The following is a 21,502-nucleotide window of genomic DNA, read 5'->3' on the forward strand; positions in this document are numbered from 1 at the left end:
CCCGGCCGACGGGCAGGGAGTGAGCGAGGTGTGTGTGGGAGGACCCCAGGGACAGGTTTGTGAGGCAGCTGCACTCGTGACGGGGGAGCACGGGAGTCCCAGGTGGGCCGCGCGCCCTGGCCCGCTGTGACGTCAGGGTCTCGACGTTCCCGGAAGGCCTCTGGGGGGCGCTCCAGGCTTGCGGTCTGGGCCTGGAGCCCCGCGACTATTTGCATAACGCTCATTTACATGGGACTCATTTGCATGATCCTGTCACCTCGCGGACGCGAGTTGGGGGTGCGCGGATGGTTTGAGGTGCTGCTGTCAGTTCCTAGGGTGGGGTGGCGCACCCTCTGAATTGAGCCCAGCCCACTCCCCACCTGTGTGTATGTACCTGGAGACGCTACCCCCACAGTGCCGGGGTCGCGCCAGCAGGACCAGAGACATTGACACGCACACGCGGTAACACGCAGACCGCAGCCCAGAACCGGGTCCTTCGTGCAGGCCGATCCCCCCTGCGGGGACACAAACAGACCCTCGGACACTCCGCCGCGCCGCCGCTCACACGCACAGCCCAGCCCAGCCCGGCCGGGTGGGAGCGGGAGGGGACCCTGTCCCGCCCACCTACTCGCCCCCACTCCGCAGACCCCCCCACCCCGCCCTCACACCTGCCTTCTCTCCAGCGCCAGCCTCCGCTCCCCCTCATCCCCGACCCCGGCCCCCATCCCGACCTGCGCCCTCCCCAGCCCCAGCGCCCACCTCTGCGCCCTCCCCGGTCCCCCCAGCCGGCCCCCAGCGCCCGCAGCCCCTGCGCTCTCTTTTGTGCCGTCGCCCTCCCGTCCTCATCCGCCCGATCCTCCTTGCGGCGCGAGCCGCGACTCCCCGCGGACGCTGGGGTCCCCGGAGGCGTCTTCCTTTGTCTCTGCTCCCCGCCCTCCCTCCGCGGCGCCCCTCGCCCCTCACTCACCGCCTCGGCCCCGGCCTGGGCGCGGGGAGCGGGCGCGGCCCTCCGCGGCCGGCTCTTTCTTCTCTCCCTCCGGAGGCGCGCTCGCCCCTCCCGCTCGCAGCCGTCGCCGCTCCCGCCTCTGCCGGGGACCGAGCAGCCGGGACCCGCCGAGTCCCGGGCGAGGGGCCGCTCGCCGCCCTTCCCACTCCGACCGGCTTCTCCTGGGCAGCCGCGCGGGCAGGATCCGGGGCTGCGGGACTCCCCGAGGCTGGCTCCGGGAAGCCCGAGCCCAGCGGGAGCCCCGCGGAGAGCTGCTGGCGCCTCCGGCCCAGGCCCTGGCCGGTGTGGACGGCAGGGGTGGTGCTGGCCCTCGGTTCCTCGTCCGCCTCCCTCCGAGCCCAAACTTGGGATTTCTACTCCAGGAGAATTCTGCACACCTCCCTTTATGAGCCTCAAGGGCTGTGGAGGAGGCCTGGCGCCCCCCCCTCCCCAGCTGTGACTGGAGCTGAACTTCGAGAATATAGCGGCTGTCAGCTGGCCCAGGGGTCCAAGAATGGGGCGAGTGGCACCGAAGAGGCCCAAGGGCGCCCCGTGAGGACCCCCACGCCTCAAGAGTGGGGGCTGAGGATCCCGGGCCATGCCTCCACTGCCGCTGGAGCGGGACCCCCGGCGGCGGCGCGGGGTCTCCCTGCTGGTGCGATATTTCATGATCCCCTGTAACGTCTGCCTCATCCTCCTGGCCACCGCCACGCTCGGCTTCGCGGTGCTACTCTTCCTGAACAACTGTACGTCTGTGGGTGTGGCAGCCTCCTGGGCCCAGGTGACCCTGCCTCTCTGCTCGCTGAGGTCCCCTGCCTCAGCGACCAAAGATGAGGGGACAGGCAGGGTCACAGAGAGGCCACCAGCTGTGACGTGGCTCAGATGGGCCACTGCATCTTCTGGGAACACCATGGGTCATTCTCTGGACGCCTGGGCCCCCCGAAGGCTGTCTCTGGGCTGGCGGGGGGCAGGGGCCGGCCCTCATCCTGAGCTACAGAGACAACTTTCATTGGGGGGTTGGGGACAGCTGGCTACGCTGGGAATGGGGGCTTTGGCAGGGCCTGGGGCTCATCTCGGGAATAGGTGGCCGCCCACACCCCTGCCACTGGGCCTCCCTGACAGGTGTCAGACCACGATGGTGCAGCTGGAGGGGCAGAGAAAAGCCAGGGCCTCTGCCGTCTTTGTCCACCTTCAGGGCTCAGAGTGGAGCCAGGGAAGGGATGTGTGCAGGCAGGGGTGACCCTTCCAGGCTGGACAATGGGACAGACTATGGAAGGACTGGCTCGGGCCGGGGAGGGGGTGGCGCCTGACTTGGAGATTTGTTTTTTTCCAGACAAACCTGGGACCCACTTCACGCCAGTGCCCCCAACGCCTCCGGATGGTGAGTGAGGGCTCAATTGGTGACAGACTGAGCTTGGCAATCTGTGCCTGGAGGGGCGGTGGCCCTCTTGGTGGTCAGGGGATCATCCTTGGGGTGTGTACGGCAGACACGTTAGCAGTGTCTGGAGCAGCAGGAGGCTGGATGAGGGAACCTGGGTCCTTCCTGGGGAGTCCACAGTGGTGGACGGCAAAGGGAAAGTGGGGTCCGGAGGCCCTGGGCCTGGCCCCATCTTGGCCTCAAAGTTGGGACTGGCTTAGTCCTGGAGCCCAAAGGTTGAGAGATGGGTCAGAAGATGTGTACAGAGGGCGTGGGCGGCCAGGGGCTCAGGGAGAGGGCCTCAGCAGGACCAACGACAGCTGCCTGAGGAGGGATGGGCGGGTCTGTTCCTGGACTGAGCAGGCTGGGCCTGGCCTTCTTGACCTGCTTTGTGGGCTGGGGCCCGGCCTCCCTGGGGGGCTGCTGTAATTAAGCTAATGTGAGAGGGGAAGAGAGGAAGCTGCCAGTGCCTCAGGAGGGCAGGGGAAAGGGGTGGCCTGGGGTCCTCTTGGGAGAGGAGGCTGCTCCCAGTTCTGCTTTCAGTGCCTGGGCCCCCTGCTCACAGGCACGGCGCAGGTCCCTGGAAATACACAAAGGGCCGTCCATACATGGGATGGGCCGTGGGAGGGGGCATGTCTGCACTGGGCTGGGGGTTTGGGCCCAGGACTGAGCCTCTCACAGGCTGTGGACAAGAGGCCTGGAGCTGGCTGGATTTAAACACCTTCCTCTCTCCCGGCGTCCTCAGCCTTCTCTCCTCAAGCCCCAAGGCCTGCTGTGTCTCTTTTCCTTCACACATGCGTTGGCTCGCCCCACAGCCTTCCGCATGGGCCCCACACCTGCCCTCTGATCCCACATGGGCCCCACACCTGCCCTCTGACCCCATCACACATTTCGGGACAGCTACCCCACATGACCATCGTCAGCCCTCCCAGGCGCACACACAGCACATTCTTGGTCACAGGCAGGGCTCAGGGCATGCGCTCCACCCTCCAACCTACCCAAGTCTGGGGAGAGAGTTAAATATACCCACTCCAACCGGCGGAGGCTATAAAAAGCCACCACCGCCTCCGGCATCGCACATTTTGAGGGAGCCTTGGGCCAGGAAGGAGTGAGGCTCCTTCAGGAGGCCAAGCACGGCAGAGCCCCAGAGGTGACGCTCAAGGGCCGTGAAGCTGGCAGGTCTCCGGGCGCCCCACCTGCGCTAGGGAGGGGCAGCCTGCATGATGCGGGTGCAAGTCTTGGGGGATGAGGAACCTACGGGTCATACAGGAGTAGGTGTCCTTGGCCCAGGGGTGAGGACCTTGGGTGGTGTCCGGCTGGACCAGGGTGACCAGAGGGAGAGAGAGGCTTGAGCCCCAGGGCACAGACAGAGAGCAGCTAGGCAGGGAGCCCGAGAGGCTGTGCGGTGACCAAGTCCTCGGCCATGGGGTCATGACCCTGGGAGAGACCTTGCTCGGCAGGTCCAATTGAAGCCAGATAGAGCAGCCAGCCAGACGGGGCAAGTGCCCCTGGGTTTGGCCGGGGGTCCCCAGGGCCTTGGGCAAGTGAGGGCTGAAAGTGAGAGGAAGTGCTAACGGGAGAGAGAAGGAGACCGCGGGAGACGGAAAGTGAGGAGCGGGCCTACGAGTAGACGAAGTGTTGAGCCAGGACGGAGGGGTGGCCCAGATGCCGGCAGCTCTCACTGCTCTAGTCATCGCAGCGGCTGACCCCCCACCCGGCACGGAGTGGAGTGCTGGGCCTCTCCAAGCCTTTGCAGGTATTGGCCCCTTTTGGCCTCACAACAACCCTGGAGGGTGGGTTCTATTGTCCCCATTCACTGGAGGAGATGCTGAGGTAGGGCGAGGCGATCACTTGGCGGGTGAATGCAGGTGGGGCAGCCTGGCTCCAGGATCTGATGAAGCATCTGCGTGGGTGCCCAGATGAGGTGGGGGGAGGAGAGGGGGGTCGCAGGGAGTTCAGGCTGGGGTATCCATGCTGGCCCCTCCCTTGCCTCCAGCCCCAGTTCACTCAGCCCATGGGGGGTGGGGGCGGGGATTCCCAGACAGACTCGCGGGAGCCTGGGCTGGGCTGTTGCTATGGTGACAGCGCCAGCTCCCTGTGCTGCTCCACGCCCCTCGGAGTTGAGGCTGCTTCCTCCTGCCCCACTGCCTGAGCCTGCTGGGAGGTGATGGGGGGCGCCCCCCGACCCCCATAACTTATTAATGATAAGTGGACCCAATTAAACATTTATTGGATCCAGACAGCCGCAGCCCGTAATGGGCCTGCCCCGCCTGTGGGGGTGTCACCCTGGGTGGGAGTCCTGAGGAGTCAGCCTGCCCGCTGCCCTGACACTGTGCCCAGGAGGGCCTGTCCTGACGGCTCTGCAACTCTGAGCGGGTGTGCTCTGGCGACACTGCAAAGTTGAGAACTAAAATGTTTAAAGAAGAAAACAGTCGGGTCTGCAGGGCCCGGTGTGCTAGGGTCCCTGAGGAGGTCATGCTGAGTGTGAGGTGGCGTGGCAGGGCCTGGGGAGGGGGTGGGGGCGGTGACATTTCCTGAGGTGGGGGCCCAGGAGGATAGGTGAGGAAGGATGAGGTGTGTGGGTGCCCGCGGGGCCCTAGCGAGAGATTGCAGCTGGGAGGCCTAGGAGGGAGGGCAGGCCACGAGCCACAGCAGAGCACGGACCTGGGGGAGGCTGGCTGTGGGGACGTGGAAGGTGGGGGAGTGGGCAGACAAGAGCCCAAGTGGGGACAGGCCTGAGGAGAGGGGAGGCCTCCAGAGAAGCAGGAAGGGGAAGCAGTGAGAAGAGAGGGGTGGGGGCCGCAGGGCACTGGGCTCTGGGCCGAGGGTGGAGCATGTGACCCGACCTCAGATAACCCCACCCCCTGTCCTGCAGCTGTATGACCTCAGGCCGGTCCATGAAAGGCAGAGGAGCTGGTCCTTGGGGAGGTGGCAGGGGCCAGGTGTGGGTGGGGACACTGGAGCAGCTCCCAGGGAGGGAGCCGGGGTTCTGAGGGGTAGGTCACAGTCGGAAGAGGGGCTTTGATTCTGAGGTGGGGATGCTGATTCCCTGTGATAGAGTCGGTCTGGGGGCTGTCTGTCTGTCCTCTGTGTGGGGAGTGGGTCAGGAGCAGATGCAATGCCCCTTCCGCAGTTGTGGGGCTGAGGGGGGCGGGGGCAGAGAAGGCTCTGCGCGGGGGGGGGGGGGGCGTTGTTGAGAGGGGGAGGGCATGAGGCCCTGGCTGTGGTGGGCGCTCCCGGGGTTCCTGTGAGCTCCAGCACGAACGCATGTGCATGTGTGACCGTCCGTGCAAGATCCTGGCAGGTGTGCGGACGTTGGACTGTGTGCATGATGACCGTGGGCCTGGAGGCGGCAGGGGCCGGGCCCCTACCCACCCCGCCGCGTCTTCCGCCCCACCTGCAGCGTGCCGAGGAATGCTGTGTGGCTTCGGCGCCTTCTGCGAGCCCAGCGCGGAGGAGCCGGGCCGAGCCTCCTGCGTGTGCAAGAAGAGCGCCTGCCCCAGCGTGGTGGCGCCCGTGTGCGGCTCGGATGCCTCCACCTACAGCAACGAGTGTGAGCTGCAGCGGGCGCAGTGCAGCCAGCAGAGGCGCATCCGCCTGCTGCGCCGGGGACCCTGCGGTGAGTGCGGGGCGGGGCCTTGGTGAGAGGGATGCGGGGGGCGGAGACTGTGGTGAGGGGGGTGGGGCCTGCAGTTGGTGGGGGCGCGGCGGGGGGGTGGTGCTGGAGCGGGCCTGAGGAGGGCGGGGCCTGCGGTGAGGGCGTGCGCGGAGGGCCGGGCGCCGGCCAGTGTGACCCCACCCTGCTCCGCCCACAGGGACCAGGGACCCCTGCTCAAATGTAACCTGCAGCTTTGGCAGCACCTGTGCGCGCTCCGCAGATGGACTGACAGCCACGTGCCTGTGCCCTGCCACGTGCCTGGGGGCCCCCGAGGGCCCCGTGTGTGGCAGCGACGGCACTGACTACCCCAGCGAGTGCCAGCTCTTGCGCCAAGCCTGCGCCCACCAGGAAAACGTGTTCAAGAAGTTCGATGGCCCTTGCGGTGAGCGCTACCCCTGCGCGTGTAGCATGACCTCAGTCAGTGTGTGCGCACAGCGGCAGTGCCCTAACCTCCGCCTTCCTGCCCCCAGACCCCTGCCAGGGCGCCCTCAACGACCTGAGCCTCATCTGCCGTGTGGACCCACGCACGCGGCGCCCTGAGATGCTCCTGCGGCCAGAGAGCTGCCCCCCGAGGCAGGAGCCCGTGTGTGGGGATGATGGGGTTACCTACGGTAACGACTGCGTCATGGGCCGAACCGGGGCCACCCGAGGCCTCCTCCTCCAGAAAGTGCGCTCTGGCCAGTGCCAGCCTCGAGGTGGGCGGCTCCTGGGGGAGGGCCCCGCCCTGGCACTCTGCATGACCCAGGGCCCTGCCTGTCCCCACCCTCCCCTGCATGCCTCATGGGTCCCCACTCATCACCTCATGGGCCCGTGGATCCCCTGCACATCCCAGCGTGGGGGCTGGCGTGGTACTCTGGCTCTTCTGACCCCCGTGCCCCCCCAGACCAGTGCCCAGAGGCGTGCAAGTTCAGTGCCGTGTGTCTGTCCCGCCGAGGCCGCCCCCGCTGTTCCTGCGACCGTGTCATCTGTGATGGGGCCTACAGACCCGTGTGCGCCCACGACGGGCACACATATGACAACGACTGCTGGCGCCAGCAGGCCGAGTGTCAGCAGCAGCGCAGCATCCCCGCCAAACACCAGGGCCCGTGTGGTGAGCACCGTGGGCGGGCTCCATGCTGCGAGCAGGCTGGTCCGGCAGTCCCTGCTGCCTGTCATCACATGCCATCTCCATCCTGAGTCATGCTTCTCCTTCCTGGGGTTGTGGGCGACAGCTGGTCACTCTGGGGAGCCTGGGCAGGGCTGTTGTCCGTCAGCGGGCTCTGGGGTGCTGGGATCCGTCAGGAAGGTGCTGCAGCGCCGGGGGGATGGGGGCAGAGGCAGGGGTCCGTGGGCAGGCTCCCTGGGACCTGCCCGACAGCCCTCAAGTCCTCCGGGTCCCACACTCTTGGGACACACAGCCCCCTTAGAGGCAGCGTCTCAGTCGGGCTTCGAGGGACCAGGAATGGGCAGAGACGGCGTGTCCTGCGTGGACTGGGGCTCTGCCCACCTCTAACTCCGTCCCCGTCGGCCGGTCTGTCCGTCTTTCCGGTCTCTCTGTGTCTGTTTCCTCTCCTCTGCTCTCCCTTCCCTCTTGGCTCCACCTCTTGTGTCTTCCAGCCTGACCTGCTGGCAGGATGAGGTACCGCGCCTGCCGCCAGGAGCCCACAGCCCGAGGTCTGCCCCCCGCGCGGCAGGGGGGGGGTGGCTCGCTGCTGCCTGGCCTTGTGGTCCTCAGAGCAAGTGGACAGACACCTCCTCCCCCGTGTGGCCCTGGGTGTGGCTCTGGGTTGCAGACTCCTCCCCCCACAGAGAGAGCACCCCCCCACACCCACGCATGGGTGTCCCAGGGCTGCTGGTGGTCAAGGGTCAGTGGCCTGGGTGGGCTGGTAAACCTGGCCCTCCCACCAGCCCCTGAGATCAGTCCAGAAGCTCCTGTGTCTAGAGGGCAGCCCCGCCCCACACTCATGCAGGGACCTGGGGCCGTCTGAGTCTGTGTCCCTGTCCATGTGTGTCCTGCGTCTGTCCCTTTCTCTGCTGTGTCCTACGCATCCCGCCCTTCTCCTGGTCCACTCTTCCTACACCATCCCCACCCTGGGAAAGGGTCTGCTGCGTGGGGCTGGGGGCTTTGCGCGTTGCCTGGGAGAGCAGGTGGGGACCCTGCTGAGTACCCACATTCTCCCCAGACCAGCCCCTGTCCCCATGCCGCGGGGTGCAGTGTCCATTTGGGGCGGTGTGTGCTGTGAAGAATGGGGAAGCCGAGTGTGCGTGTCCGCGAGCGTGTTCAGGCATCTACGATCCCGTGTGTGGCAGCGATGGCGTCACGTACGGCAGCACGTGCGAGCTGGAGGCTACGGCCTGCGCCCTTGGGCGGGAGATCCGGGTGGCTCGCCGAGGACCCTGTGGTCAGTGGTGGATGAGTGGGTCTAGCTGGGGGGTGGCCGTCCTCGTCACCGTGGTGATGGAGCCTTCTCCCCAGACCGCTGTGGGCAGTGCCGCTTTGGAGCCCTGTGCGAGGCTGAGACCGGGCGCTGCGTGTGCCCCTCCGAGTGCGTGGCCTCGGCCCAGCCCGTGTGCGGCTCTGACGGGCGCACGTATGCCAGCGAGTGTGAATTGCACGTGCACGCCTGCACACGCCAGATCAGCCTGCACGTGGCCTCGGCTGGACCCTGCCGTGAGTGGGGCTGGGGGCACCCGGCGGGCTGTGGTCCCGTGCCTCCTCCACCCAGTATCGGCTGACCCCCGCCCGGCCCCGCCTTCTGCAGAGACCTGCGGAGACACAGTGTGCGCCTTCGGGGCCGTGTGCTCAGCGGGGCGGTGCGTATGTCCCCGGTGTGAGCGCCCTCCGCCCGGCCCCGTGTGTGGCAGCGACGGCGTGACCTACCGCAGTTCCTGCGAGCTCCGCGAGGCGGCCTGCCAGCAGCAGATGCAGATAGAGGAGGCCCGGGCGGGGCCGTGTGAGCAGGGTAGGCTCGGGGGCAGCTGGTGTGGGCTGCTGGGCGCCAGCCTCAGCCAGGACCCCGAGATGACCTGGCCTCCTCCCCGCAGCCGAGTGCGGCTCGGGAGGCTCGGGCTCTGGAGAGCCCGGTGAGTGCGGGCAGGAGCTGTGCCGGCAGCGGGGCGGCATCTGGGACGAGGACTCGGAGGACGGGCCGTGCGTCTGCGACTTCAGCTGCCAGAGTGTCCTGAGGAGCCCGGTGAGGCCCCCCCTCCCCTGACTCCCACTGGGCAGTGAGGCAGGGGCCGTGGCCGCCCACACCTGCCCTGACACCGTTCCTCCAGGTGTGCGGCTCGGACGGGGTCACCTACCGCACCGAGTGTGAGCTGAAGAAGGCCAGGTGTGAATCGCGGCCAGAGCTGTACGTCGTGGCCCAGGGAGCCTGCAGTGGTGAGTGGGCGTGCGGGCGTGTCCGGCTGTGTGTGGGCACACGTGCCTGTTCAAAGGTACGTGTGCCCACGGGTGTGAGGCTTGTGGGTGTCCATGTCTTGTTCGAAGTTGTTGCGTGTATGCCATGGTGGGCGTGTGTGAACACGTGTGTCGTGTTTGCAGTGTGTGCTGTTAGTGTATATCCGTATTTGTGCAGCTGTGGTGCGTGGACACGTGTGGCTGCCGGTCAGCAAGTGTGCACTAAGCACCTACTGTGTGCAGGGGGGCATCAGTGAACCAGCGAGGCCCACCCTCCGGGCACTTTTCCTTCTGGGAGGAGACTGATGGTGACCGGCAATCCTTGTATCTTTGTGCACGCACAAGTGCTCCTGTGTGTGTCTGTGCGCCGGGGAATGGGATGTACACGTGTGCCTGCCACCTTGCAGAGGGCCATTAATCTGAGCGTGCGGCTCTGGTTGTATGCGTGCGCACGGGGCTTCACGTCCACGATCTGTGGGCGTTTCACATGTTGCTGGTACTTGGCGTGCAGACACATTATTGTTCTCATGTGTGGTATGGGGTTCCCACCTGTGACCCGAGCTGAAGACCCCCCAGGCCCTGGTGGGAGCCGGCATCAGGAGGGCTGAGTGGTGACAGCGGGGGTGGTTGAGGCAGAGTGGCTGTGCCCAGGTTGAGCGTCTGGCCCTGCCTGGCATCTCAACCCCTGCCCCTCCCTGCAGCCCCCACCTTGGCCCCGCTGCTGCCTGCGGTTCCCCTGCACTGCGCTCAGACCCCCTACGGCTGCTGCCTGGACAACATCACTGCTGCCCGGGGCGTGGGCCTGGCCGGCTGCCCCAGTGAGTACCCGAGCCTGGCCCTGACCCGCAGCCAGGCAGAGCCACGCAGCTGCAGTGACCCTGTCTTGCCCTGGCCTTGCAGGCTTGTGCCAGTGCAACCCACACGGCTCCTACAGTGGCACCTGTGACCCGGCCACAGGCCAGTGCTCCTGCCGCCCGGGCGTGGGGGGCCTCAAGTGTGACCGCTGTGAGCCCGGCTTCTGGAACTTCCGTGGTATTGTCACCGATGGCCGGAGTGGCTGTACCCGTGAGTGACAGGGCCCATGATCGGTCCCCAGCTGAGCACTGCTGCCTGTCCACCCTGTCCCTGTTTTCCTCATCCCCCCTGGCAGGGGCTGGGCCAGGCTCTGGAGCCCGTGGGGAAGCCAGGCACAGGTCTCAGCCTCCTCCCCTGCCTCCCAGCCTGCAGCTGTGACCCCCAGGGGGCCGTGCGGGACGACTGTGAACAGATGACCGGGCTGTGCTCCTGTAAGCCCGGGGTGGCCGGACCCAGGTGCGGGCAGTGTCCAGACGGCCGTGCCCTGGGCCCTGCTGGCTGTGAGACAGGTGAGGGCCAGACCTGGCACTGCCCCTGGCCCCCTGTGCTGGGGGTGAGGCCGTCATAGGGACGGGGTTTCCTGAGCCAGTGGGCTCTCCCGTGTCTGTGCCCCAGACTCTTCGGCACCCAAGACCTGTGCGGAGATGCCTTGCGAGTTCGGGGCGTCCTGCGTGGAGGAGGCTGGCTCTGCCCACTGCGTGTGCCCGACACCGGCCTGTCCAGGGGCCAATGCTACCAAGGTGAGGGACGGGTAGTGTGGAGGGTAGCAGGGGTGCGGAGGGGCCTCCTCCCAGCATCCGTGCCCTGTGCCTCAGGTCTGTGGGTCAGATGGAGTCACCTATGGCAACGAGTGCCAGCTGAGGACCATCGCCTGCCGCCAGGGCTTGGACATCTCTATCCAGAGCCTCGGCCCTTGCCAGGGTAAGGCCTTACCCACTGCCCCAGACTGACCAGGAAGGCCTGACCCTGCTCTGACCACCAGCCCCGCCACCTGGAACCTCCTCTCCTTACAGAAGACATCACTGCCGGCCCCCGTCCGACATCTGCCTCTGTGGCCACCTCAGGGCTTGACCTGAGCAAGGCACTGCCGCCTCCACCCAGCGCCCTCTCCCCGGCTCCCAGCAGTACCCCTCGACCCGCATCGCAACCTTGGACCACCGCCAGCATCCCCAGGACCGCTGCAAGGCCCGTGCGGACCATGCCTCCCACCGCCCCCTCCCTGGCAGCCAGCCTCGCCACATCTGCCTTTGGCGAATCTGGCAGCGCCGATGGGAGCGGCGACGAGGAGCTGAGTGGTGACTTGGAGGCCAGTGCGGCTGGCTCGGGAGGTGAGCACAGGCTCCGGGACGTGGGGGCAGGAGGGCAGGGCCCAGGAGGGCTGCGCCTGGGGCTGGGCTCAGACGGCACCTCCCCAGGACTCGAGCCCCCTGAGAGAGAGAGCGCTGGGACCCCCGGGCCACCCATGGAGAGGGCTTCCTGCTACAACTCGCCTATGGGCTGCTGCTCAGATGGCAAGACAGCCTCACTGGACGCAGAGGGCTCCAACTGTCCCGGTGAGTGGGCGGCCGGGGGCCGGGGGGAGCGTGAGGAGTGGCCTGGACACAGCCAGAGATGCTGTCTTTCCTCCCGGCCACAGGCCTGTCCAGCAGGTGGGCACCCAGGGTTTGTGATCTTCTGCTTTTAGCACACATGTGCAAGCGGTCTTGGGGATTCAGTACATGCACACAGAACGTGTGTTCTCGGCCCCCGCGCACGCGTGGGTGCCCAGGACCCCGTGGCTAACTTGTTTTTCCTGTTGCAAAGCCGGCCTGGGGCACTGCTCCAAGGAGTCTGTCTGGTAACCGATGCCAGCCCTGCCCCGGGGTCCCCACTAACCTCATGACCATCTGACTAACCGCCACCTGCCCTGCACCCCGCGTGGCTTGCTGCTGGGGCCTGTGCCCATGGCTGGCCCAGAGGCCAGGCAGGTGCCAGGCAGGACCTCACTGCTCCCTCCCCCGCAGCCACCAAGGTGTTCCAGGGTGTGCTGGAGCTCGAGGGGGTCGAGGGGCAGGAGCTGTTCTACACGCCGGAGATGGCCGACCCCAAGTCCGAGCTGTTTGGGGAGACGGCCAGGAGCATCGAGAGTGCGGTGAGCGTGGGGCCGTGGCCAGGGTGGCAGCCCCTACCCAGCCACTGGCCTCCTTCCCAGGACAGACCCAGAGAAGCGCTGGGCGGGGGCGGGGCGGGGTGGGGGAGGGCCCAACGGTCCAGCCCGGGCAGCTCCCTGGAGCCCAACTCACTCTCCACCCGCAGCTGGATGAGCTCTTCCGGAACTCGGATGTCAAGAAGGACTTTCGAAGCGTCCACCTGCGGGACTTGGGGCCCGGCAACTCCGTCCGAGCCATCGTGGATGTGCACTTCGACCCCAGTGAGCCCCCACCCCAGTCCCCCCGGGAAGTGGGGGGGCCGCCCTGGTCTCCACCACGCTCAGGGTCCCTCCTCCCCAGCCACAGCCTTCAGGGCACCCGATGTGTGCCAGGCCCTGGTCCGGCAGATCCAGGCATCCAGGCGCCGGTCCCTGGGCGTGAGGCGGCCTCTGCAGGAACACGTGCGGTTCATGGACTTCGGTGAGAGCCTGGTCCGGCCGCCAGCCACGGCTTGTCCCCACCCTCCGTCCCCCACGCCGCGCACTGTGCTTGGGATCCCTGCTCCTCGCGGATCCTGACAGCTTCCCCTACCCCCAGACTGGTTTCCTGCGTTCTTCACGGGAGCCACCCCTGCTGCAGCCACGGCCAGAGCCACCACTGTGGCCCGCCTGCCACCTTCAGCTGTGACCCCTCGGGCCCTCTATCCCAGTCACACAAGCCGGCCCGGCAGCAGGACCACAGTGCCCCTCACCGCACGCCAGCCCCCCACCCCTGCCCCTAGCCGTATGCCTGCACACCGGCCCCCGCCCCCAGGTATCCAGCAGATCCCAAGGCCCTGTGACTCCCAGCCCTGCCTCCACGGGGGGACCTGCCAGGACCAGGGCTCAGGTGGAGACTTCACCTGCCACTGCACAGCGGGCAGGGGGGGCGCTGTCTGCGAGAAGGGTAAGGTCATCCACGCGGGGGAGGGGCAGGGAGGCAGAGGGGGCCAGGTTGGGGAGGGCCGGGCCGCCGGGAGTGGGGGGCCGGGCAGGGGGGCCAGGCTGGGGTGGGGGGCCGGTTGGACTCCCTGGCCCAGCGCCGGGGAAAGCGCTGGGGGTTTCGGACCGGCAGTCAGAGCCCGGGCAGCCGGGTCCTCTGTGCCCTCCACTGCCCCTCCGTCTCCTGCAGCACCGCGCCCCTCCGTGCCGGCCTTCGGGGGCCACTCCTTCCTGGCCTTCCCCACCCTCCGTGCCTACCACACCCTGCGCCTGGCGCTTGAATTCCGGGCGCTGGAGCCCCAGGGTCTGCTGCTCTACAACGGCAATGCCCGGGGCAAGGACTTCCTGGCACTGGCGCTGCTGGGGGGCCGCGTGCAGCTCAGGTGGGTGGCGGGCGGTTGGGGGGTCAGGGATGAGGGTGGGGGTTGGGGGGCAGGGTCAGCCTGTGGTCCTGGCTCCGTTTGGCTGTCCCGAGCGCCTGTTCCCGCCCCCCAGGTTCGACACAGGTTCGGGGCCCGCGGTGCTGACCAGCTCAGTGCCCGTGCAGCCCGGCCGGTGGCATCACCTGGAGCTGTCTCGGCACTGGCGCCAGGGCACTCTCTCGGTGGACGGTGAGACCCCTGTCCTGGGCCAGAGCCCCAGTGGCACTGACGGCCTCAACCTGGACATGGACCTTTTTGTGGGTGGCGTCCCGGAGGACCAGGCTTCCGTGTGAGCATGGAGGAGGGGGGCGTGGCCCCGACCGCAGACCCCCGACCTTGGCCCTGATCCCTGACTCTTGGGGTGGCATCCAGGAGGTCCAAGCTCCCTGTGGATAACAAAAGGGTTGGAAGGATGGGTGTGGACCACGGCTGTGACCCTGGCCTCAACCCCAGCCCTTGACTGCGATCCTGATTCTGTCCTGATCCTGAGGACCAAGCTGCCATGTAATCACTAAGGAGGGGCTGGGCTGGCCCTGACCTTCAGTCCCGACCCTTGACTCTCAACCCAACCCGCCTCCTGATTCTGTGGGTTGACTGTCCATCTTGTGAGGATGGGACTGTCCATCTTGTGAGGACCAAAAGAGGGGTTGGGGACGGGTAGCAGCCCTGACTCACGACCCTGGCTGACTGAGGGACGCCAGTGACACAGTTGGTTGTGAGAGAGGACAGACAGCTCTGGCCTCTGACCCCTGACCCCTGACCCTCTCATCTTGGTGGCAGGGTGCTCGAGCGGACCTCTGTCGGCGTCGGGCTTAGGGGCTGTATCCGCTTGCTGGACATCAACAACCAGCGGCTGGAGCTGAGTGACTGGCAGGGCTCTGCGACACGAAGCTCTGGAGTGGGCGAGTGCGGGGACCACCCCTGTGTGCCTAACCCCTGCCTCGGCGGGGCCCCGTGCCAGGCCCTGGAGGCTGGCATGTTCCGCTGTCGGTGCCTCCCCGGCCGCTTTGGTGAGGGCGGGCCCTGGGCCGGGTGCTGGGGGGACTTGTGTGTCTGTGCTTGGGACTCAGGCCTCCCGGGATCCCAACCTGCCTCCCTCCAGGCCCGACCTGTGCTGACGAGAAGGACCCTTGTCAGCCGAACCCCTGCCATGGGGCAGCCCCCTGCCGCGTGCTGCCCCAGGGCGAGGCCAAGTGCGAGTGCCCCCGGGGCCGGGAGGGCAGCCTCTGCCAGACAGGTGGGGACAGCGGCGCTCAGGGCAGGGAGGGTGGTGGGGGCTCTGGGGCTCTGGGGTCAGGGCCTGGCACGCTGTGTGATCCTCTCTTGTCCTCGCAGTCTCAGAGCGGGAGGATAGCCAGCCTTTCCTGGCCGACTTCAACAGCTTCTCCTACCTGGAGCTGAAAGGCCTGCACACCTTTGAGCGGGACCTGGGGTCAGTTGGGCAGAGGGGTGGATGAGGGGAAGCAGCCCCAAACCCCATGCAGCCATGGGGTGAGGGGGCATCGAGACACCCCCGCCTGCCCTCCTGTGACCCCAGGGAGAAGATGGCGCTGGAGGTGGTGTTCCTGGCCCGGGGCGCCAGCGGCCTCCTCCTCTACAACGGGCAGAAGACGGACGGCAAGGGCGACTTCGTGTCGCTGGCACTGCACGACCGTGTCCTGGAGTTCCGCTACGACTTGGGCAAGGGGGCAGCGGTCATCAGGTGGGCCGCACGGGGTGCAGGGGGCCGGCCTGGGCGCCTGCGCAGTGTCCCTCAGGCCCCTGCCGGGCAGGCCAGCAGGGCCCCAGTGCGCTCACGGCGCCCCCCCTTCTCCAGGAGCAAGGAGCCAGTGGCCCTGGGCGCCTGGACCAGGGTCTCCCTGGAGCGAAACGGACGCAAAGGAGCCATGCGGGTCGACGATGGGCCCCGTGTGCTGGGGGAGTCCCCGGTGAGCGAGTGTCTCCTGGGCTGCGCCCCCGCTCGCCGCCGCCCTCCCCTTCCCGGGGGGGCGCGCGGCCCCGCCCCGTAGCCCGAGCTCACTGGACTCTTTTCTCTCCTCCGCCCTGGGCCTCTGTCTGTCTCCTCTCTGCTCCCACTGCTCCCCGGCCCTCGCTCTGCAACCCCACCCTGCTCGCTCTTCGCTCTCCGCTCTCCGCTCTTCGCTCTCCGGATGCCAGAAATCCCGCAAGGTACCGCCTCCTCTCCTCCTGCCTCCCCCCTCTTCTGCCGCCTCCGCCCCTAGCGTAGCTCCTCCCCTACTCAGCCCGTGTGGCGCGTCTGTGCTGAGCTCTGCTTCCATCAGGCTGGAGGGCGTGCGGTGGGTCATCACCGGCGGGCGGGCCCTGGCCTGGGGCTCGGCCTGTTCCTGCCCGGTGGGTGGGCTCCACAGCCCCTCACCCCGCCGCCCGTCCCCCCAGGTGCCCCACACCGTCCTCAACCTGAAGGAGCCGCTCTACGTGGGGGGGGCCCCTGACTTCAGCAAGCTGGCCCGGGCAGCCGCCGTGTCCTCTGGCTTGGATGGTGCCATCCAGCTGGTGCGTGGGGCGGGGCTGGGGCCCTGGCGGGGGGGGGGTGCCCTGGTACGGTGTCGAGGAAGGGTCCATCCCAGAGGGGGCTCGTGTCCTCCTGGGACGGGGGCCGTCCGCGCAGCTGGACAGAGGCTCTTGCTCCCCGACCCCAGGTCTCCCTGAACGGCCGCCAGCTGCTGACCCGGGAGCACGTGGTGCGGGCGGTGGGTGTCTCGTCCTTTGCAGACCACCCTTGTACCCAGGCCGAGGGTCACCCTTGCCTCAACGGGGCCTCCTGTCTCCCTCGGGAGGCCTCCTACGAGTGCCTGTGTCCTGGGGGCTTCTCGGGGCTGCACTGCGAGAAGGGTGAGCGCTTCCGGCACAGAGCCAAGGCTGGACGGGGCGGGGGGGAGCCCGCCCGAGGCCGCACTCACCCCGCTGTGTCACAGGCCTGATTGAGAAGTCGGCCGGGGACCTAGACACACTGGCCTTTGACGGACGGACCTACATCGAGTACCTCAACGCCGTGACGGAGAGGTAGTGTGCCCTCCGGAGCCAGGCGCCCCTCCGCCCTCCGCCCTCTGGTCCTGTCTGCGCAGCCGCACAGGGCTAGACGTGGGACCCCCCACTCCTGCCCCCGGCTCTGTGCCCACCTCCGCCCCTCGTCCGCCCTCCTTCCTTCTCACTGTCTCTGTCTCTTTGATTCCAAGCGAACTGACCAATGAGATCCCAGCGTAAGTAGCTCCGCCTCCACCCTCACTGTCTCCACCCTCTGCCCCCCACCCACCAGGCAGCACATCCCAAGGGCGAGGGCATCCCCAGTGGAGGAGGGTGGGGCTTTGGGGGAGCTGTTTGTGCTGCCCGGGGCTGCTTCCCAGCTCGGAAGTGGGGAGTCACCCCTTTCCCAGATGTGTGTTGGATGCCAGGCCACCCCTCCACCCCCTGGCAGCTGCTCCCCTCGCCACGGGGCACCGGCACGGCGTGCGCACTTGTGCACACTTGTAGACGTGCACATTCATGCCCACGTGTCTGTGTGCATACACGAGCACGTGCGTCTCGGTGTGCACATGAGTCCATGTGCTCCCGTGTGTGTGCACACCCACGTGTGGGGGGGCCATCCAGGGGCCTCTCCCGACCAGGGGCCCTCGGTCTTCGTTCCGTGTCGCCCATGCCCCAGCTGTTCCGTCTGCCCCTGGCCTGGGCCGTGCCCACCAGCTCTGTGTCTGCCCGTGTGCGTTGCACGTGTGTCATGGCCAGGGCTCTTGGTGGGTGGAGCCGACGTCCCAGGGTCCTGTGTGTCTTCCGTGGATGCTTGCTCCTCCCGCCTTCCACTGGTGGAGACGGGGTGTGGGGAGGGGCTGCTGCTGGGTCCCGCCCCACCCTGCACTGCAGCCTGTCTGTGCCCCTGCTCACCTGCCTCCCTCTCTTCCTGCATCTAAGCCCTGAAACTCCGGATTCCAGGGCCCTTCCCAGGTGAGCAGCGGCCCCTGGCCCCTGCTGTCTGCCTGTTGCCTTCCCATCTCTCTGAGCATCTCTCTGCCGAGCTGTCCCTGTGTCTGTCCACCTCACTCCTCTGATTGCCTGTCTGGCCCCACCTCCCACCATCCATCTCTCGGCCCATCTGTCCCACTGGTGGTGTCCACCACCTGCCCATCCAGCTGCCCCGGTGGCATCACTAGCCCTTATGGCCTCTATAGTCGCACCCCTCACCTTCCTACCACCCCTACCCCGTCCCCACCACCCTCCCAAGAGGTCCTGACCAGCCCTCTGCCCACCAGCGAGAAGGCGCTACAGAGCAACCACTTTGAGCTGAGCCTGCGCACCGAGGCCACGCAGGGGCTGGTGCTGTGGAGTGGCAAAGCCACAGAGCGGGCCGACTACATCGCACTGGCCATCGTGGACGGGCGCCTGCAACTGGCTTACGACCTGGGCTCCCAGCCCATGGTGCTGCGCTCCACCGTACCAGTCAGCACCAACCGCTGGTTGCGGGTCAGGGCACACAGGTCAGCAGGGATCCTGGGGCCACCAAGAATAGCAGCGGGCGCTGCCTGGACTTGCCCGGCCAGGGCGTGCCTGGCCACTCGTGGCTAGGGTAGGAGTTTGGTAGAGGAGGAGGGTGAGGAGGGCTGGTGGCCCGACCTGAGGTCACTGCCAGTGCGGGAGGAGGGATGAGGGGGTCCAGGAGCAGCAGTGATGGCCAGGGAACCCCTGATCTGAAAGGGGTTTCCCTGCTCTACCCAGACGCCGGCTGGGGACATGTCCCTCTGGTCTGAGCCTTGGCCATTCCCTCCAACAAAGCTTGACCCCCAGGAGGTCCCCCTGCCCTTGGCCACCTGGCACTCTCCTGGGGTCAGTGCCACTCCATCCTGGCCCCCAGGGGTGACACTTGGTGATGGTCCCCAGGGTGTGGTGTTGGGGCGAAAGGGATGGAGGGGTCAGGACCTGGAGCCACCTGATGGCCTCACCCCATCCACCACGCCCCCAGGGAACAGAGGGAAGGCTCCCTTCAGGTGGGCAATGAGGCCCCTGTGACTGGTTCCTCCCCACTGGGTGCCACGCAACTGGACACAGATGGAGCCCTGTGGCTGGGTGAGTGAGTGGTGGGGGGAAGCCAGGGGAGGGACAGCGAAGGGTCTCTGAGGGACAGGTCCCATCCCCTGGAGCTGGCAACGAAGAGTGGCACCCCTGTCAGCGCTATCCAGGACAGCAGATGGGCCAGCTGGGGTGGGGCCCTCTCCCCTCCTGTCTTAGCCCCTGCCATGCCCTGGGTGGTGTGGGGCCAGGAGGCTGGAGCGCGTCTGCTGGTCCCCTGGTGACCCCCAGGCACTGGCAGGCTGCAGGTAACTCACCTGATCATTCAGATGCAGTGGGCCCCTCTGCCCGCCAGTGTCTGGCCTGCCTGTCACTGAGCCCAGTGACCTTTCCTCTGTGTTCCTGCAGGTGGCCTAGAGAAGCTGCCTGTGGGCCAGGCCCTGCCCAAGGCCTACGGCACGGGCTTCGTGGGCTGCCTGCGGGACGTGGTGGTGGGTCGGCGCCCGCTGCACCTGCTGGAGGATGCCGTCACCAAGCCGGACCTTCGGCCCTGTCCTGCCCCGTGAGCCACAGTGCAGCCACGACCCACCCCGCTGTAATTATTTTCTATTTTTGTAAACTTGTTGCTTTTTTGATATGATTTTCTTGCCTATGTGTCAGCCAGAGGGACTGCTGGCCCGGCCTCCTTCCCATCCAGGCAGGCGCGCTGCAGAGACAGACTTGGTGCCAAGGGGCTCCAAGGGGTTGGGGGAGGAATGCTGCACATGGAGGGCTTGGCTCACTCAGCAGCCTTGGGACGTGCCCCTCTGCCTTGGGACACCGTGTCCTGGCCTCTCAGGCTGCGCCTGCCCCGAGTATCCTCTTGTGCTGGCCCCCGTGTTCCCCAGCCTGTCGGCAGGCCCTGCATACACACACGGCCCATGGTCCATCTGGTGAGGCCTGTGTCCCCAGAGAAGGTAGGCACTGTAGGGTGTACGGGGCCCTTCCTCTGTGCAAGCCCCCCAGGGCCTCTCTGGGTTCCCGTCTGAGCCGCCCCTCCTCCCTGCCTGTGCTGGGCAGGACCAGCCTCACCAGAGCCCGCCGAGCCCAGGCCTCTCGAGCCAGTCCTGTGAAACGATGTCACTGTTGAGCCCATGCTGCGCCCCTCCCTCCAGCTGAGTCCACCTGTCCCAGGGCACTGGAGAGCAGAGGCCGGGCACAGGCCTGTTCAGGGCACCCTGGCCCGCAGCTGGCCCTTCCCATCCACCCAGCCACCCTGGGCATGGCTGTGTCCCCCCCCTCCCCCCAAGGCCCCACGAGGAGCCCTGAGAGGGCGTGGGGCCACTTGTGACGTGGTGGACGTCACTGCCTGCTTGCCTGGGGGGGCCAGCATCCCCTCTTGAGGATGCACGTCCAGGCCTGGCCACCAACTGCAGAGTCTTTATGTACTGATTTTATTTGACAGCTGGGGTGGCGGGGCTGTTGTCTTTCCTATCCTGGCCCGAGGGCAGCTGAGGACACCGCACAGCAAACCTGTCCAGTTCTGGTGTGAGGAGTGGCTGTCCTTATCCAGGAGTGACCGGGAGCGGGCTGGGTGTCTAAGCAACACCAAGGGGCAGGTGCGGGGTGGTGGAGACGGCTGCAAAGCCAGAGACGCCTTAAACTGCAGTGTTAGGTCTCATCTGGTCCCGTCCCCCCAGCCGCCCTCACCTGTCCTGGTGGGGGTGGCAGCCCCTCCCCCAGCCCCTCCCCCAGCCCGGCTGGGCTGTCAGGCTCAGAGGCTGCAGGAGCCTCAGAAGTCCTGTTACTAACTCCCATCTGTGTTTGTGTCAATCACCGTGAAATAAAGTCTGAACACTTGCAAGAGGCGCTTGCGTCTGTCCACACCAACACCACTGCTCTCGGCCCCACCTGGCCCTGCGCTGCCCGCCCGCCCGGCCGGCTCCTGCCCGGGAGCGCCTCGCTGAGCTTTGTGGTGGATGCAGGCTTCAAGCTCCCTTAGGTGGCTCTGGATGGAGGAGGGGGTCCTGTGCTGGGGTGGGGGCTGCTTTTGGCGAGGAGACCCTGAGCGGTGAGTGCGCACACTGTGGTGCGAGGGGCTGGCTGGGTGGGCCTGTGAGGCCTGCACCCCAGGTCGCCTCCTTAGGGATGGCGGGCCTTGCAGGCGGGCCGCAGCCCCCGCCACGTGTGTGTGTGTGTACGCGTCTGCACGTGTATCAGCCTACGTCTGGGTGTCTGTGAGCACAGGATGGGAAGAGGGGCTGCGAGGAGAGCGGGCTGGCGGTACTAAGGGCAAGGAGGGCCTCGGGGGAGCCAGGATGGGGCGGAGGTGAGGCCTGGGGGGAGGGAGCCCTGGTGGGCCGGTGTGGGCTGGACACGGGAGAGGAGGCACTGACTGAGGCGCAGGGGCACCTGGGCAGGCCGCCTACTGCGTCTGGAGTGGCTGGGTTGAGGGGCTGAGGCCGCCTGAGTGGAGTCCAGGAGGCCGTGGGCTACCAGGCAGAGGGGAAGCTGGGCTGTGGCCTGGCACAGGAGGGAGTAGGTGGGCTCGGCTGAGCGAGGGGAGAAGAGACCCCCATGGTGGGAGGACCAGGAGAGGGCGCTCTGGGAGCTGATGCTTCCAGAAGGAGGGGCTCTCAGGGCAACCAGTGCTGAGGGTGCAGGACCCTCCCGGTTGTCAGGACCGTGAGGAAGAGG

The 21,502-nt window shown here is 67.1% G+C and overlaps 1 protein-coding gene across 3 annotated transcripts in view; it reads left to right on the forward strand.

Annotated features, from left to right (window-relative positions):
* Window positions 1-20,662, forward strand: part of AGRN (agrin) — a 32,708-nt gene extending 12,046 nt beyond the window's left edge. Inside the window, exons 3-37 of one of the 3 annotated variants that reach the window (XM_060088758.1) lie at window positions 2,298-2,345; window positions 5,785-6,000; window positions 6,197-6,421; window positions 6,510-6,734; window positions 6,923-7,129; window positions 8,202-8,420; window positions 8,495-8,689; window positions 8,781-8,981; window positions 9,064-9,212; window positions 9,298-9,403; window positions 10,123-10,239; window positions 10,322-10,486; window positions 10,642-10,785; window positions 10,892-11,016; window positions 11,092-11,197; window positions 11,290-11,604; window positions 11,692-11,829; window positions 12,280-12,407; window positions 12,572-12,686; window positions 12,766-12,885; window positions 13,003-13,350; window positions 13,576-13,768; window positions 13,881-14,096; window positions 14,588-14,817; window positions 14,910-15,044; window positions 15,143-15,239; window positions 15,345-15,509; window positions 15,624-15,735; window positions 16,205-16,321; window positions 16,468-16,660; window positions 16,744-16,831; window positions 18,073-18,297; window positions 18,780-18,883; window positions 19,235-19,421; window positions 20,271-20,662. In XM_060088758.1, the coding sequence (XP_059944741.1) occupies window positions 2,298-2,345; window positions 5,785-6,000; window positions 6,197-6,421; window positions 6,510-6,734; window positions 6,923-7,129; window positions 8,202-8,420; window positions 8,495-8,689; window positions 8,781-8,981; window positions 9,064-9,212; window positions 9,298-9,403; window positions 10,123-10,239; window positions 10,322-10,486; window positions 10,642-10,785; window positions 10,892-11,016; window positions 11,092-11,197; window positions 11,290-11,604; window positions 11,692-11,829; window positions 12,280-12,407; window positions 12,572-12,686; window positions 12,766-12,885; window positions 13,003-13,350; window positions 13,576-13,768; window positions 13,881-14,096; window positions 14,588-14,817; window positions 14,910-15,044; window positions 15,143-15,239; window positions 15,345-15,509; window positions 15,624-15,735; window positions 16,205-16,321; window positions 16,468-16,660; window positions 16,744-16,831; window positions 18,073-18,297; window positions 18,780-18,883; window positions 19,235-19,392 (5,645 nt within the window). In that variant the 3' untranslated portion in view covers window positions 19,393-19,421; window positions 20,271-20,662. Of the gene's footprint in view, window positions 1-2,297; window positions 2,346-5,784; window positions 6,001-6,196; window positions 6,422-6,509; window positions 6,735-6,922; window positions 7,130-8,201; window positions 8,421-8,494; window positions 8,690-8,780; window positions 8,982-9,063; window positions 9,213-9,297; window positions 9,404-10,122; window positions 10,240-10,321; window positions 10,487-10,641; window positions 10,786-10,891; window positions 11,017-11,091; window positions 11,198-11,289; window positions 11,605-11,691; window positions 11,830-12,279; window positions 12,408-12,571; window positions 12,687-12,765; window positions 12,886-13,002; window positions 13,351-13,575; window positions 13,769-13,880; window positions 14,097-14,587; window positions 14,818-14,909; window positions 15,045-15,142; window positions 15,240-15,344; window positions 15,510-15,623; window positions 15,736-16,204; window positions 16,322-16,467; window positions 16,661-16,743; window positions 16,832-18,072; window positions 18,298-18,779; window positions 18,884-19,234 lie in introns of all 3 variants that reach the window. The other 2 variants (XM_060088757.1, XM_060088759.1) reach the window with 2 other exon arrangements.
* Window positions 20,663-21,502: the final 840 nt, after the last annotated feature.

The sequence above is a fragment of the Mesoplodon densirostris genome, chromosome 2 (genome assembly GCF_025265405.1).
Source record: "Mesoplodon densirostris isolate mMesDen1 chromosome 2, mMesDen1 primary haplotype, whole genome shotgun sequence".
Taxonomy (NCBI): domain Eukaryota; kingdom Metazoa; phylum Chordata; class Mammalia; order Artiodactyla; family Ziphiidae; genus Mesoplodon; species Mesoplodon densirostris.